At 41.4% G+C, this 17,681-nt stretch overlaps 1 protein-coding gene across 2 annotated transcripts; it reads right to left on the bottom strand.

The window, feature by feature from the left end:
- Positions 1-667: 667 nt before the first annotated feature.
- LOC309708583 (uncharacterized protein) lies at positions 668-10,166 on the bottom strand. 2 transcript variants are annotated; one of them, XM_082536758.1, is made up of 18 exons: positions 9,675-10,166; positions 9,165-9,314; positions 8,820-8,938; positions 8,550-8,733; positions 8,277-8,389; positions 6,976-8,185; positions 5,795-5,919; positions 4,421-4,679; positions 4,048-4,175; positions 3,850-3,946; positions 3,608-3,730; positions 3,145-3,317; positions 2,876-2,973; positions 2,557-2,684; positions 2,156-2,336; positions 1,852-1,996; positions 1,082-1,158; positions 668-710 (listed from the first exon to the last, which is right to left on the bottom strand). In XM_082536758.1, the coding sequence occupies exons 1-17, from the start codon at positions 10,069-10,071 to the stop codon at positions 1,084-1,086; spliced, it is 3,705 nt and encodes a 1,234-aa protein (XP_082392884.1). In that variant the 5' UTR covers positions 10,072-10,166; the 3' UTR covers positions 668-710; positions 1,082-1,083. The 2 variants fall into 2 exon arrangements, with proteins under 2 accessions (XP_082392884.1, XP_082392883.1); XM_082536757.1 differs by having other exon boundaries at positions 668-1,158.
- Between the last annotated feature and the right edge of the window lie 7,515 nt (positions 10,167-17,681).

The raw sequence follows: 17,681 nt of genomic DNA, 5'->3' as shown, positions 1-17,681 counted from the left end.
GAAGGTTTCCCCTGGCATACATGGTGGCTTTTTTGTAGAATGTGTTCAGTCACAGTTGTATTACTACTTGAAGCTGCATAATAATCATGAATAACATTCACATTCAAACTGTGGAACGAGCTTCCTTTAGAGATTAGACAGGCCAGTTCTTTATCCGTTTTTAAGTCACTCTTGAAAACCCACCTCTTTACCCTGGCCTTTGACACCGTGAGATGTTGGTTTTTATTTTAGTTGATTCGATGCCGTTTTATCTTGTTTTTGTTTTAATATAGGGCTGTTTTAATTTTGTGTTTTATTTATTTTGGTTTTTTCTGTTATTCTATTGTTTTAACTTCTTTTCTGTACAGCACTTTGTTCCTGTGCTGGGTATTTTAAAGTGCTTTATAAATAAAATTGGATACTGTGTAATGAGGTCAAGCATGTCATTTCTGTCCATGCTGAGGTTTCTACCTCATTCTTCGTGCATAGCCTCCAGTCATCCTGCTCTAAACATGCACATAGACTGAGCCCATGTGGGCTCAGTCTACTCCACAATGATAGCATGTCCACACAAAGTTGCCTCCCACTTTTTTTGATGTACTGCCACTTCCTACTGTAAAAGCTAATGGCTGTCAGTTTAAAATAAAAAAAATAAATAAAAAAAAAAAAAAAAAAACCCCACACATGCTACTTGAGAGCTTTTATTGGTAGTTACGAGTGATGGCTGAGGCCTGAAAAAGAAAAGGGGGGAAAAAAAAAAAGCAAAGAAATGGTTAAGAAATTAACTTTGAAGTATATAAACAAGACGTAAACACAGCTGTTTTACTAGTCAGACAATCATCTTGGCTAATTTCATGCATTTACTGTGGTGTAACTGAAAAAACAGGAAATGGCTCCATCTGAATTAATAATTCAAAACTGTCCTCATTACTAAAACATTGTCCTGCTGTCATATGGAACTGTAGCTACTACTGGCTCTCTGGCTGTTCTCGGAGAGTAGGCGGCTTGTGAAGGAGTTCATTCATGGCAGTTTTGTTGCGATCCACCCGAGTTCACAAGAGTGTGCTGGGTGATTTGAGGACAGAGCGCTAATTATCCTCACCGTCACTGGCCAAAGCATCCTTCAACACAAGGACCATCACGTGGCGAGCAGATTTCAGTCGAACACATGAAGTAGATCTGAGAGGGAAGAAAAGTAGAGCAGGATTTAATGTTGTGTCCAGTCTCCAGAGTGTGCAGCGTAATATTACAAACAGCTGCTGGCAATTGAGATGGGGCCAGAATTTGCAGCTTACAAAATGGCTCCTCCACATCTCATTAGGAATGCTGCCTAAGAGATTTAGAGATATAGCCACAAATTGTCTTCAGACAACACGTTTCCACTAGATGAAAAGATAACTCATCTGAACTGGCACTAATAGAGAGTCTAACAAGCACACATTTGTTCACATTTTAACCAAATTAAGACAGGAAGCCTGGATACTGTACTGTGCAAGAGTCCCGAGTCACCCCTCATGTCTTTACAGTTTCCTTGCAAGGAGTCACACTTGTAATTTTTAACATGTGTTAAAACAGTTTATACCCAATAAGTGTATCCAGAACAAATGTTGTACATGTATACATGTCAACTGTTATGTCACAGGACATTATGAAATCATGTTTATCATTTCAAGTTTGATTTTAACATGCAGGTCTGTGTCTCTGTAAGCTTTGAGCTAACAGAAAGGTGTATTTTTGCAAAGCCATGGCATCAAAAAAAAAAGTCATATCCCAATTTAACAAACAATCCTATGTCTACAGAAGTATTTACATGCCTATAGAGTAGCCCAAAACCATTATATGCAGAACTCAAGTGGCTGTGTTCCTGCTTACCTCTTCATCCAGATCCTTAAACTCACCATCAGGAAGGAACTGGAATGTTGTGATGGTGAAGCGGCGGGTCTGAGCATCAGGAGAAAGTGGCTGAGGATGCGATGGAACAGTCTGTGGCGGTGCTGGGTCCAAAGGGTTGGGACATCTGTGGAATAGATGAGAGCCAATGTGATAACACGTTTTACTTTCCATGTAAAAATCAAATATTTGTGAGAAGAAAGTTTTGATACTCCTACGGACCTCTCCTCCTCCTACGAGCTCAGTTTTTTCCCCTCCTATGTTCTTTTCACATTTTTAAACCTACCCATTGTACAGCAGCACCCACACAGCTTTTCCAGAGCGGGGGTAGGCCACGCAGAAGTGTACCAGCAGAACTAAAGTGGGATCTGGAGAGTTGAGGAGCCGCACTTCCAGATTGAGAGGCTTCCCCAGCATCATCTTCAAGGGCTGGTGATACTGTGGGTAGTACCTTTTGTACTGGTCATCTGCCGTGTAGGTATATAGGAATAGCATTTCACTCTTTCATAAGCAAGCACAAGATCTCAAAGCTGAACTGGATGCAGTTTAAGATATTCATACACTGCCTAAATATTTAATTTCCCAACAATTGTTTGTTATTCAATTATTTTTCCAATCCATCCCAACCAGTGTTGAATGGTTATTTGATATTAAAAAGCATTTTGTCTTGAAATTAGTACAATTTACCTTCAGCAATCCTTAGCTGAACTCCAAATGCCCCATAGGACTGAATTTCAGGACCGAGGGTGGGAGTTTTAACTATGTAGCTCACAGTCAGAACTGTTCCTGGCATGTACCTGCACTCCACCAGCAGCCTGAGAATTAAGACAGAAGATGTGATAAATAATATCTAGACAGTTTAATCATTTGTCATTTCTTCATCTTTGTTGCATGTTATTCATCCACCAAACTGTCCATCATGGAGTTATTCACTCCATCCTTCAGTGACATGACCGAAGCTTTCTGTGAACACTGTGGGCATATTAAAGGTAAATATGGGTCTGACCTGACAGGAGAATCTCTTGTGATAGTGCCATAGTTGAGGCTGATTGCCTGAACCATGTTGATGACTTCTACCATATAGACAACAGTTTCCCCCAACATCTGTTAGGACGGGGAAAAGAAATTTCTTAATGCAAACCAAAGGAATCATGGAATACAACTGGACTTTTCATTATTTTCCCCAATTAGCTATAGACTCATTAAATCAGCACTCTAGTAACTATAGGAAACACTAAATATTAGAAGTAAATTTGTGCACTGGTCAAATCTCACCACTCTGCGTGTCCCACAGCCATCCATCGGGATCTTAAACAAGGCGTAGTCAGAAGTCACTTTCTGAGGTCTGCAGGTGAAGTTGCCGGCAGCGACAAGCAGGGCAGGGGAAAGAGGGGGCTCCGTGATGGAGGCAGGCACAGAGAAGACAAAGTGGCGGTCAATAGTGCACTCTGGAGGGGGATGCAGAAAGACAAACACAGATACACATGCACAGTTATGTAAAGGTCAGATGAACCAAAGGTCAGAAATCTCAGGAGGCAATTGATAATGAGACCCAAGGTATCTTATACCCTTTTCACATTTTGTGTCACTGCCAGCTTGAATCATGCTGCGCTGGCCCTGAATATCCCTCTTCACACATCCAGCAGCTGTAGCGCTTACATTTCTGCACCCAAAACATCTCAAATGTACTCAGCTAAGTGGTGTGAAAAAGCCAGTGGGGACGCAGACTGCAGCTCACCATCCATGGGGTAGTAGCAGGCAGGGGGGTGCTTGTTGAAGCAGCAGCCCATGGAGAGGCACTGTGTCTGGGATAGAGAGCTGGATCCACAGGGGAGACGCTGTTCGTGAGGAAGGTTGCACTCTGAGGGACAGCACGACAAATGTCAGCCACACAGTTAAAATAACTCTGAATGGCCAGGAGAAAACAACCTTTGGCAAATTGAACAGCCTTTCAGAGGAGTAAATATTAAGTCTATCTACCTTGCCTGGGCCCCGAGATGGTAACCGGACAGGAAAACTGAGACTCCTTTTTGCCATTTAGTGTCATGTAGATGACAGTGATGATGTATAGTGTACCCTTTTAGAGAAAAATGTTTATACCAGAGTTAATAGGCACATAAAATAGTCAATTATACAAAAAGGTCATATGCTCAGTGTGAAATCCAAGTCAATACTTGCCTGCACACTCATGTGGCAGCGTGAGTGCAACTGTAGATTCAAATGGATTTTGCCATCTTTGCCTTTGCTTGCAGAGTACCCACATTGCTTTGGGGCATCCTTGAGGTTCATCTGGTTCCCCTTGATGTCTGAAAAATACATTTGGAAACGCACAACAAGTTATTTTTGTGTGCACTTTAAAGCGGCACAATTATAGATCTCAGCAGGCGTAAGGGGCTCCGTTTAAGCACTCCCCAGTCAAAATAAAGACCAAGTCTGCCACTCCCACTCACAGTAAACCAAAGCCCCTGAACTATGTAGTAGTCAACTCATGCAGAGATGATGGCAAACATATGCACCTGGAACGCATACACCACCACACAGACGCACACACCTTTAACAACTATTTCTGAAATGGGACCAAAGGGGAGCTCCACAGTCATCTCATGAGAAGAGCAGAAGATTTTAGGCTTTGGAACAGCAGACGGGCCGATCCCATCCTTGGTGGTGCTTGGTGGGGTTGGTGTGGGTAGTGGGGCATCTGTAGCAAGATTGTCAGAGGGGCTTTGAAATGGGCACTCCAGGTCCACAGTCCTGTACTGCGCCATGGAGAAGTCCCAAAACCGTAGAGGTAAGGAAATGGTCGTGGGAGTCTACAGCAAGAGAAATCAAAATCAATAAGAGCAACCACGCATGGTTTCAAGCGCCTGTATTCAAAAATAAAGTCTGCCAGTGGAGGTCACAAAACAGTTCAGCAGTTGGGTTGCAGAGAACATATTTAATTAAAAAAAAAAAAAAAAAAAAAAAACTCCACCCAACACAGATGCATGCAGAACCAGTGCTGCATAGTCCATATGGGATTAATCATAAATATGCGCTGCTGACTAGGAAGAACTGCCCGGCTGTGTTCTATATGCAAGCAGGACTTGCTGTAGTGACAACACAAATGGTGCAAACTGCCATCATCAGCAATTCAAAATAGCTTTATATCTTGCCATGTTGCTGTAGAGGACTGCAGTTCATCTGTGCATTTGTTCCCCCCATCCATTTATTCATAGAGTAATGAAAATTTAACAGACAAAAGAAAAATGGAAAGCAACCAGGCAACAGACTCAGAAATTAACAGTTTAACCAACACTTGAATAATTTTCCTGTCAGTCTGTCATTGTGATACCACTCAGTATCACAGTACTCAAGGATTCCCTTTGAGCTGCCTTGTTTTTAAATGCATGTGCCATTTTATCCTGCATATCCAAAACAATCGTCCACAAGAACAAAACCACTGACAGGTGAAGGAAACATCGATCGTTGATCATGTCATTACAACGCTGTGTTCTCTTTAACCTGCTGGAACCTGGCATCCTTTTGGCTCATTAGTATGACAACACCCACCTAAACACCATTACAATCTGAGTAGATAGAGGTCAGGTGTCAATGCCATAACAAGTCAGAACTGCTTTGATGGATAAATTGAACCTACACAAAATTTCAGGAGGTGGTTCTAAAGTTGTGTCTGACCGATGTTGACGTCTCATTCCAATTCAATGACTACACGCCTGAAGTTGGACATTGCATCATCAGCAACATTACGCGATTAAAAGACATACAACGGCTGCCTTATTTTCCAAGTTAGACATTTTCAATAATGCACACAGTTGGCATTTTGGGAATCAGTGTGCTATGCTCCCATTACAAAACACACAAAGCAACAATGCAAAAAACCCCCACAACAAACACAAAAATGACAGACTAAACGCACTGATCCCACCTGTAAGTAGCTGTGGCAGGCAGGCAGAGGAGAGTGGAGAATTACCCCAAAGCCCTCAGTCATCTGTAGCATGTACCCACAGAATGGAGCCACACTGGAGACGAAAGTCCAGATGTTTGTTTGGTCTGGAGTAGGAACCAATATTAGTTAGATAACTGCAGATTACATACATTTTTCATCTTGAAAGTAAAACCTGATTCAAACATACTGACAGTGTTTCTAAGCTCATCTGGGAAAAGCTACGTTATTTCAGACGTAAATGCACGCTTATTTTAAAACCATGGTTTTCTCCAATGTCTCTGGTGACAAAAATAAACAAACCAGCTTGTTCTTTCTGAAAGTCAGATTCTAAATTCTTACCTTACTATAACTGATTAATTATGAATGCAACAATAAAAACATACGGAAGCTAAACAAACAATGTTTCACCGTGTTTGAAAGGTTTAAATGTTAAAACATTTAAACAGGTCAGAGCCTGGTTAGAAATTAATTTCCACAGGAAATTATACTTGAGTCAGTGCGCCCCTGCCTCCACAAAAAGTGATGAAGACAAATTGTGTCGAACCTTCCACTAGAAAAAACTAAATCTTTGAGGGAAAAAATTAATAAATTCTTTAAAGCCATTGTAGGTTTCATCTTTGGTACATAGGTTTTACTAAGTTTGAGACTTCTACATGGTAAATGACCTGTATTTGTATAGCGCTTTACACTACATTTAGTCACACACACACACACACACACACACACACACACACACACGATGGCAAGCTACATTGTAGCCACAGCTGCCCTGGGGCGCACTGACAGAGGCGAGGCTGCCGGACACAGGCGCCACCGGGCCCTCTGACCACCACCATGGGATACATCACTGGGTTTTTTTTTCCCCCTTAAGTAATTGCACAATTTGTATGTCTAATGCAGCAAACATGACACCTAGTTAAATACTTATTAGTTATGAGTTAGAGTTATGGTTTAAAAAATAAAATAAACATACATGTCAAATATTAAGTATATTTTGCTGTGATTTCTTCAGCAGCACCTCAAATCACAAATATACCTGACTAAGGATTTCTTCTTTAACCGAGGCAGCTGGCAGTAAAATAATATAAAGTGTCACAGCTAGTCTGTTTATCTAACTACTTGCCAACACAAAGAGCTCTTATGTTTGGACAAACACCAACCTTTGACCTGTATAGAGTCTGGGTGAGTAAAAGGCAAGAAAGCAACCATCCTCCCAGTCATACACTGGAGATTAGGAGTCCATGGAGAGGGCCCAGCTGGGGTTGTAGAGCTTGTGGTGGGGGGAGTAGTAGTGGTGGTGGTGGAAGGCTTTGGTGTCGTCACAGGTGGTTGAATCTCTGGATACCGAGGCAGAGGGGGGTGGGGTGGAATGTAGTGTGGTGGGTAGAGAGTATGATAAACATGGTAAGGATAAGAGCTACATATTGTGTGACTGTAAGGCAGACAGATCTCTTGTGGAACTGGTTTCTGAGGTTCCTCATTGGCAGGTGTTGGAGATTCAGCTGGTTGTAGGTAAAACAGATTTGAGAGAAAGTTGTAACCCCTGGTTTTAATAGGGTCAAGTGGAGCAGCAGAAGGTTTTTGGTAGGACACTGGCCAATAACCATAATAGGAGCTGTAAGAAGAAGCTGGAGGACCTATAGGCTGTTTAGACTGAGATGGAGGAGGATATTGTGGACCAGGAGGCAGAGGAACAGGTGGCTGGTTTACTGGTTCAGGATAGTAAGGCATCTGAAGATAGTACTGAGGGTAAAGAGGATGTGATGGAGGTTTGGCTGGTTTTGTAAGTGGAGGAACAGTAGTAGTGGTGGTTTGAGGTGGTGTGGTTGTAGCTGGTGTCACTGTTGGGTAGTAGAATGACATATGGGAGTAATCAAATAGATACTGAGGAGGTAAATTAGGCACTTGATGTGGAGACTGTCCATTTTCAAGTGGACGAGGATTGGGATCAGGCCTGGCCAGCACCATGACTGGAGAACGGTAGTGAGAAGGTGGATATTTCAAGGAGCCAAAAGAATAAGGTGACTTCCCAGGAAAATTGGGCTGGTAACCGGGAGGACTGTCACCGGTGGGCTGAGGTGGCTCTTTGGCTTGTGGCCCAGGAGGGTAGAGCTGGAGGAACTGGGGCAGCTGGGGGAACTGGAGACCAGGATAGCTGTAGTCAGGATAGCCCGGAAATTTTCCGTGTTCTGGGGTTGGAGGTGGAGGAGGGGAAGGTCCAATGGGATCTGGGATGTTGGGATACTGAGGGTTGTCGGGAGACAAAGGTGGAGACCAAGGTGTAGAGGGTGCATAGGGGAACCAAGAAGTGACTGGGCAGGAGAGAATGTATTCATTATCACCAAATACAAGCTCAAGCTGGAGACCATCCTGTGGGGGGGGGGGGGGGAATTAAAAGAAGTGTTGCAGATATTATTGCAAGCAAACAGTCTGGTAATCCAGTTAAAATAGGAAAACTTACTCTACTGGTGAAACAAGGAGCACTGGAGTAGATGAACAAAGTATGCTCCTCAGACTGGGAGTCTATATAGTACGCACACTGTTCAGATACAAATGGATGCAAAGCTCCATTCACTGCAAGACATTGAACATACTTTTGTTTTTGTTTTTTTACTCAATTGACAATGAAAACCACCAGTGTTTAAAAATTGCATAAATTTCCACTATTCTTCAAGACCAGAAGCATTAAGCTATCTCCTAACTTTACATAAAATACACACACAAAACAAAAAACCTTTCACTCCCAATGCAGGTATATCCTTCTCCTGTGCATGTATCTGCACTGCCATGCCAAAGGAGGAGCAGAAGACTGAGGGTGGTGAAAGAGGGAACAAGGGTGTAGGAGTGGATATCCGAATTGGGCAGGAGAGCTTCAGCGGGGTGCCCCACCACAGCAGGGGCAGCATGTAACTGTTATTCTGACAGAAAGCAGCACGACAAAGTCAGGGGCAGTTAACACAGACCACGAGAGACGATGATGGGCGTCAAACGCTGCTGCTGGTACCTCCTGGGTGATGTAACAGGCGTCGTATGGCACCATCATCTCAAGGTCACTCCACGATGTCCTCAGAGTGTAACCACAGTATGGAGGCAACTGAAACACCGAGATCGGAGAGGTTCCCACTGTAGAAACAAAAAGTGTAAAGAACTGGGGGGGGGGTTTGTTTTTTTAATTTCTTATATATTGAAATCACATGTGGTGAGCCCTCCCTCTGAATATAATGGTATAATGGCACAAAAAATAAAATAAATAAAAAGAAGTACCCCAAAACAAAACAAAAACAAAACAAAAAACAAAACAAAACAAAACAAAACACACAAGACATGTCTTCCAACACCACAAACTTACCTCTGTCCACTGACAGGTGTGTAAATCCTTGACCGGAGGCAGTGAAGACCATGACATCATCATCACACTCCACCAGAGGACTCATAGCCTGCCACTCAGAAAAATGTGTACTGGACTCAGAGGATAGGCCCAAAACCTCCCCCTGAAAACCTAGAGGATTAAAAAGCCAAATACACATCAAAGATGTAGTTCTTGTCTTTAAATTACCCACCCAGTTTGGCATAGCAGTCATTAGATGTGCTGGGTATTGTTTGTTAATGATAGAAATGTGTAGCAGAAGCAGAAGTGACTGTTTTATCCTTCATGCTGGCTGCGCCCTACATTTCCCAGAATGCAAGTCGCTCACAGTTTAGTTTTCAGGTGTGCTGCAGCTATATGGGTATCCTTACTATACCCGACCCAAACTGACTCAAAGGAATTCCTACTGAAGCAACTAAAGGCTTAATAAACGCCAGCCTTTACTCACCACATAAACCACCTGTGAATAACATATGAGAGTTTGAGGTTAACCTGTAAAATCTGCTTGATGTCCATGTACAGACTCTGGAGTCGAGGACTTTGGTTTCACGCTAACATTCCCAATATTCCAAGACAAACTCTCGGGCACAAATTTGACGTCTGACTTCTTAAGGTCTTGTGCACTAAGATGTGGGTGTGGCTCTCCAGATCCAGGCTGAAGTTGAAGCTTGTGAAGTCTCTGTTCGTTAGATTCGCGCAGATCACCATATCCTGTCCCGGTGTGCTGTCCAGCTGGAGTTTTGTCCTGTTTAATCCTCTCCCCTTCTGTAGCTGTAAAACCATCCTCCCACTGTCCTAAACTTACTGAACAACACAGCTGAAACACGTAAAAATAAACAGTTGCCACAAATAAAAATATACTTTTTCCTCTTTTCTGTTTGCAAGACATCGCCGGAATGGACGCTTCTTGCCCGCGTGCGCGCAGAGGGCCTCACCTGAACGCGAAGGTGATCAATTAAGTCATCAAGCACGAGCCAATTAAAAAGCCTGCACAGAGAGAGAGCGAGAGAGGCTGTCGAGCGAAAGGCTTGATGGGAAATTTGATAACGTTAGCACCAGAATGAATATGTTTGCAAGTCTTTGGGTGAGTCTGGCTGTTATTGTTTTAAGGTTATATTATATGGTCCATCAGTTTTAGTATGTTAGGTAATTTTTAACGTCATTTCTAACAATTCCTGAAACTCAAAGACATCAGAACATTTTGGAAGCTCAGTATTTTGTAATTTTTTTATGAAATTAAATACAAACTTAAAATATTACCTAATTATCAAAGTAGTTGATTTTTACTTTAAAATTCGAATTGATGAAATATTATTGTGAAATGTTTTGTTTCTTGCGGACTTGTAACTATGGGGTTTTTTTTTTTTTTTTTTTTTTAAATAATACTGTTTTCTGAGTTGCAGTGTTCATGGTCTGACAGAGATGGAAGCTTGCTTCAGTCACTGAGTCAAATTTCAAGTTATTTTCTCAGCACTCCAGGAATTTTAAGGTACCCAACTTAAAATTTGTCAACAAGGAGGAGGCAGACAGGGCGACTGGAAGTCCCTCAGCATTTTTATTCCTTATTCCATATTTACATGATTCGGCGAAGAGAGTCGCGAGGTGTTAGGACACGAGGAGGAGATTCATGGGAGCGTGATAATGGTGGAATATTTCTTGGCTGTTGTGCCGCTGCTTGAGGACGGGGCTAAATCCTAAAGTTAAATGGCTTTGTTAATAGATTGGACGCCCTGTGCCGCGACAGTACTGCAGGGAGCTGAGGAGACTGGTCTAAGAAGAGCAAAGTGATTTGATGTGGGAAGATGGGTGTTGCAACTATTTCATCACATCAGTGTTTTAGTTGGAGGGGAAGAGGCGGAGGCTTTTATTGGTCTGCTAAGATAGCAAATAGAAGACTTTATGAGCTGTGCGCCAACACTGGAGGACATTAAACGGGGCTTTAGAAAAACGTGACCTTCTCCATAAAACTGAGATATTTTTAAGGCCAAAAAATAAACAGATTAACCAAGAAAACAGCAGACAAATGATTGTAATAACCTTTATTCACAGACATAATTGAAAAGACTAACAGTTCAAAGTTTTCCCCAAAATACACCCCAGTAAAAGATAAAGATGAGGTCGCATCGATTCCTTGGGATTTTAAACTAGAAGCAGCTACTTCTGCATAATACCCTTTCACTGGACACCCACTGCACAATGGATGTTAGACTGCACACTCTGCAGAGGCCCACATGTTGTGACAGGAATAGAAAACTCCACTGAGTCAGAAGTGGCATAAAATGGGAACCAGCGCTGCTCCACACCCACTCAACATTTACTGTGAGGATATGACGAACCGTCAGGGGTCAGATGTAATGGTTTTGACATCTATTCAGACTTACTGCCAGGAGAAAATGCTTCTCCGAGTTCATTCCCACACCCTCTGACAATAATATAGCTCTCAAATGATTTTCATCTCAGCAGCACTACAATAAAAACAGAGGCCTACACTATTAGCTCTATTATCACCCAGACGCCATTGCAAAAGGTTATGTAACACAGAGCCTGTGAGAAATGTATTCACTTCAAAGGAGACATTTGGGTTGAATGGCATTTCAACTGTGTGTCTGTCATGTATTTACGGCTGCAGCTGATCATTATTATTATAATTCTGGTGATTATTTTGTCAATGAAATTGTCAGCTAAATGTCAAAAAGTAAAAATGCCGTCCTGATCTATCACCGTCAGTTCAGAATCCAAAAATATTTCATTTCTTCACCAAAACTGTAATCACTGATTGCTTGATCTGGCAAAATTCATGCATCCCTCTATATAGCCATTTTCTTCCTCTTATCCAGTTCAAGGTCACAAAGGGGCAGAGCCTATCCCAGTTATTATATTATATATGGTTAACTGCAATCAAGTGATCACACAACAGTGCTTAAAGCATCTGCACATTCACATAAACATAAAGAGCATCCTCTCTGACCAAATAAGGAGGATGCTGGATTGTGTTTGTCCACTTCACTCTGGAGCTGCTGTCTAGCACTGCGGGACGGATCTGACAGTTATACGCTCTGGCCTGATCAGCAGCCACAATCATGAACAAATATGATGAATTTAAATAAGTAATACAGCAGCTGCAGCCAAACACAGGAAGTAAAGCTGGCAAATAAACTGCTGGCTAAGTGAATGTATTGCAAGGCTGATCAATATCTCTGCCCGATCATTACAAATGTATTTGAACAGAAGATGCCTACAGGTCTCTCCTCTTTGTTCTGAGCTCCTCACACTAAACAGGAATGGGCCTAGGGATGCTTATAGGCTTGGCTTTGTATTGTTTTATTATGTTTTTTGGATTTTCACCTAATCAGACATATGTACATCTATAAAAACTCACTGACCACTTTATTAAGGATACCTTAAAAAAGGTGGTTACTGGTTGACACAAATACCCGATCAATCAATCACATAGCAGGAACTCAATGCATGTAGGCATGCAGTTCAGTTCTGTGGATGATAATCCCATCAGAGGTCAGAGGAGACTGGCCGTACTGCAGTAACTCAAATAACCACTCATTTCAACCACAGCAAGCACAAAGGCCATCTCTGAATCCACAACACGTTGACCCTTGAAGCAGATGAGCTTCAGCAGCAGAAGACCAGACCGGCTGCCACTAGTGTTGGCCCAGAACAGCAAACTGAGGCTACATTCACACGGGCTCACCAAAATTGAACAACAGAAGATTTGAAAAACACTTCCAGTTTTAAAAAATCCAAAGTGCTTTACACTAAAATAAAATAGGGGGGAAAAAAAGGTTACATACTCAAATTTCCACCACTGTCACCCGATCCCATCGGTGAAACATCGTGGATGTGCAGCATCCAGCATCCACACAATAGTGATACTATTGTGTCAATATGGGTACAAATCTCAGAGGATTCCAGCAGCTTGTTGAATCTATGCAAGGAAGAATTAAGGCAGATCTGAACTCGAAAGGAGGTCCAACCCGGTGTTAGGAAGGAATACTTAAAGTGAGTCTATGTATCCAAGTTCCCCCTCTATGAAAAGGTTTCATCAGATTTGGCACACATGTTCACTCTGGCTCAAGGCTGAAGTAATTAAGTGGAGCTCCGTGCTAAACTGCACAAAAATACATCCCCCCTCCTGCTCTACTGTACATTCTCAACTTTCAACACTGAACTGTGTAAACTGTCCGGGTTAGGCTGCTCATACGGACTGAATCTATACTGTCAACAAATGAGGAAATAAGTGAAAGAGCAAAGGAAGCAATTACTGTATCTGTCTTCATCCCGCCTCCTGCAGGATAAAGCCACCGTTGTAGCACTAACACCAGAAGTTCCTCAGTCTCGACCTGAGTCTGGTCTTTAGTGAGCTACCAGAGCCCGAGGGGAGATAAGGGGCCTGCCAGGCAAACAAACTTCACATCCAGATAGAAACGTTCATTTATAAAGCTATTTATGTGAAAATGGGAAAATCCATAACCGCTTAAGCTTGCTTTAACCCAAGACAGATGATGAAAAGCTTTTCTAGATGTGCACTGTCTGACAAGTAATCCCTTAATTACGCGGTTCTATTTGACCAGAGCCGACAAGCAGAGCTATCTGACAATGTCAGTTTAGAATATGACAGTTTGTCTATAACTGAAGCCTCATGTATGTTAACATAAGGCGTTATTAATATTCATCACTGACATTTATTCTCTGCGTTACTCCTACCCTTTTGTTTTCTTATTTAACAAAGGCTTGCGTTTCGGAGGAAAACTAAATCTATCGGCGATCTATCACGAGTTCATAAAGGTCAGAAAAGGTTTATGTGTATATTATATAAATTGCATTTCTGATGGAAGCTCAGGCCACTGCGTGCCTCATTAAACTACCTGAAAATACCCAGGATTTGAATGTCAGTACCTCAGTATTTTTGGTATTTTACTGCGTGTCTGTGTCTCTGGGGTAATGACTGCCTATCTCAGTCCCGGCTGCTTCAGAAAGCAGCTGCTTTCTTACCAGCATTAGCAAAGAGCAAAACATAACCCCAGTCTGGGCTTCTCTGCACTGGCTTCCTGTACGGTTTAGAATTGATTTATTGATTTCTGCATTTTACTGGCCAGTTTTAAAGCACAACCCTGTAATGTCATTTGGGATTGCAAACCCCCTGGCAGCCTTAGATCATCACGCTGAAGCTTAAATCTAAAGCCGTCTGTGCGTTTGTCATCGGGGCTGTTCAGCTTTGGAACAACTTTGCTGAAGAGATGAGACTTGCAGAACAGAGTAATTTTCTTTAAATGGCTTAATAAAACACTCTGACATAGACACAAAAATGTCCTTTTATGTGCAGTTGTCTTTTATTGTCCTTTTATCATTTTCAATTATCTTTTTATTGTTTGTTACTGTTATTTCTTTTATTGAGTTTATTCTTTTTGTTGGTATTTATTATTTTATATTGACATTTTGGCATTTCTGCATATTTTCTCTCACTCTGTTTTAACCCTACCTTTGCTTTAACCTCATCACTGTTTGCTGGCATCACACTCTGGGTCTCTGTTTTTTACCCCCTGAGTAAAACACTTTGTGTTTTTGAAAAGAAACAAAATGAGAAAGACGGGAAAACTGAGGGAGCTGGACAAACTAAGAATAACAAGAAGAATAACTAAAAATCCAAAACTCAAACAAACTAACTAATGAGTCGAACCAGACAAACTGGCTTTTCACATTTACATTTTAAAAAAGCACTATCGGTATTTACAACTAGAACACAGCAACAAAATTGTGTGCAAGAGGTGGAAATTGCCGAATATTTGTAACTGTCCCTGCTGCATATGTATTTCTGGGAATTCCTTTCTCAAGGCACAAAATATAGGGAAGAAAATGTTTGAATTAAATACACAAACTGATTTACTAATAGATCGTGACATGCAATTTGCTGCTAGTTGCGCCGATATTCAACACAAAAAAGGGCACGTCTTATTTTTTTGCACTTTATATTGAAATGACCTGATGCCTCCTATCCTTAGAAAACAGCACAACTTTTGTAAATCACCTGTAAAATTAACCACACTTTTGAGTATGATCACTATTTGGAGATTGCACTCATATGGTATTTTGTATTTTGTGGCCCATAGTATCACAGTGTTACTAAACTAAAAACACTTTCTAAAAACTAAGAATTCATGAGTTAAAACACCAGAAATTAACTAGGAATTCACTTAAGACCCCCTCCTCCCCCATGAAAGGTTGAGTTTGCAGAAATGTCTAGAGGAATTTAATTCAATTCAATTTTATTTATATAGCACCAAATTATAACAACAGTTGTCTCAAGGCGCTTTATACTGTAAGGTAAACACCCTGCAATAATACAGAGAAAATCCCAACAAGCATATGAACCCCTTTGAGCAAGTGTTTTGGCGACAGTTGGAAGGAAAAACTCCCTTTTAACAGGAAGAAACATCCAGCAGAACCAGGCTCAGAGAGGTGCGGCAGGACAGGACAAAGATACATTGTGGAAGAGATTCAGAGATAAATAATAACTAATAATAAAGATTTGGATCTCAATACTGTGGATGATCAGCATCTACACTAATTAATTGCAGAGAGGTATAAACACATAGTGAGTGTAAAAAGGTGAGTGAAGAAGAAACAGTGCATCATGGGAAGGCCCCAGCAGCTTAAGCGTATTGCAGTAAAACTAAGATACATTTCATTCTGATGTAGCCATAACTATATGCTTAATTTATGTTTAAGCCTAATCTTAAAAACAGAGAGGTTACCATTAAAACCCTCAAGAGGGTCAGTCCATCACCAATCAGACAACATTTAGAGCATTTTCTGCTTGACCATCTGTGATTTGCATAAAGATTTTATGTCCAGAATTACAACGATTTCTGTCACATTTTAGCTTCATCAGCAAAAGGCCTGTGTTGATTTGAGGTGGAATGACCGAAGAACTACACCTCAGACTCTACAGGCCTCAGTTAGTATATAATGACAGTTAATCAGAAAAAGACTCAGACAGTATGGATTTATTTGAGAGGGCTGCAACACGTCTTCTGTCTTAAAAGAACACGTTTGCAAAGATGAGACCAAAGTGGACATGTTCGGCCACAGTGCACAGTGCCATGTCTAGTGAAAGTCAAACAGGATATCAGCACAAACTCTTCGTACCATCTGTCAAGCACGGTGGTGGAGGGCTGAGGATTTGGGTTTATTTTTCAGCCACCGGACCTGGGTACCTTACAGTCTCTGACTCAACCATGTGCTCCTCTGTAAAGCAAAGGATTTTAAAGACAAGCATAGCTTGTGGGACATGCAAAAATACAATGATCTCAAGCACAGCAGCAAAACTACAGCAGGTTGGAAGAAAAAGATCAAGGTGTTGCAATGGTTTAAAGTCCAGACCACAACCTGACTGAACAGTTGTGATGGGACCTTAAGAGAGCTGCACATAAACTAATGTTAGCAAACCTCAGTAAGCTGAAGCAAAGCTGTAAAAAAACGCTGGGATAAAATTCCTCCACAATGATGTAAGAGACTGAGAAACTGTGTGTGAGTGGCCTGATAGTGCTGCTAAAGGTTGCTTTACAAGAGACATGGTGTAATATTTCATATGTTCATCTGAGGTTGTATTTACCTAATTTTAAGACTCGGTGAAGATAATTTTTTCCAATTGTGTCCTGATATGTAGAGCTAACAGGGAGAGTACTTTCTTTTTATGATGACTGAAACAATAAATAATGAAAACAAAAGTTTAAGCATGCTCTGGCACAGCAGCAACTATTTCACTGTGAACACATGTCACATGACTTGCAATTACTGACTTTTATATAAATATCTTGTGCTACGGATGAGTGAAGCACTAACTATTCTTAAAATGTGGCCTCGAAACACAATGAAGTGAGCTGGGCGCTGATTATTTTTCAGCCATCTCTTATTTCGGCTGGAGTTTGTCTACATTTGAACATCCATCTTTTCTTCTTTGTTTCTGACGAACATTTGAGGAAAATCTTTTTTTCTTTTTTTTTCTTTCAAAACACAGTGTGAAGTGTGCAAATCCTTGTACCGGCTGGTTGCTTATGGGGTAAACAGAGTTTTTCCAAAGCCGTGACACAGCCCGGCCCACTGAGATCTGCAGTCTGTGTGACATCAAGTAACATGACCTTTTTCTTACTTTTCTTCACTGAGAGGTAATTACATCTCTCAGTAAAGAAACTATCCATATATTGTTTCGGACAGTATGAATATGTTAAGACCCTCTGATGTTTCAGCAGTTTTTTTTTCTGCTTTCTGTCAGTGGCGCACGAAACATAAAAGTGCATAGCGTGTGAGGCGCAGGTAAGAATCTATTTATATCTTTTTATCAATGGAACGATCTTACTTTCATTTGTTTGTAGCAGTCAAAAATGCATCTGCATGAACACGAATTCTGTTTTTCACTTGCTTGAACGTAAGTCTCAGCCATCAGAGTGAAACTGCTGCTGAATTGAATATGAGCTCCCTGGGGCT

The sequence above is a fragment of the Aulonocara stuartgranti genome (assembly GCF_965226115.1).
Source record: "Aulonocara stuartgranti genome assembly, chromosome: 6".
NCBI classification, from domain to species: domain Eukaryota; kingdom Metazoa; phylum Chordata; class Actinopteri; order Cichliformes; family Cichlidae; genus Aulonocara; species Aulonocara stuartgranti.
The sequence above is the reverse complement of the archived record's forward strand: the minus strand, read 5'-3'. Positions and strand labels throughout refer to the sequence as shown.

What these genes read in the sequence shown, in the direction of transcription:
- LOC309708583 (XM_082536757.1), bottom strand. Translation starts at nt 10,071, where the DNA reads ATGTCTTGCAAACAGAAAAGAGGAAAAAGTATATTTTTATTTGTGGCA. An exon ending in CCTGTTACATCACCCAGGAG is followed by an intron (nt 8,734 to 8,819) that starts GTACCAGCAGCA and finishes GCTTTCTGTCAG; the next exon opens with AATAACAGTTACATGCTGCC. An exon ending in CTCCTTGTTTCACCAGTAGA is followed by an intron (nt 8,186 to 8,276) that starts GTAAGTTTTCCT and finishes CCCCCCCCACAG; the next exon opens with GATGGTCTCCAGCTTGAGCT.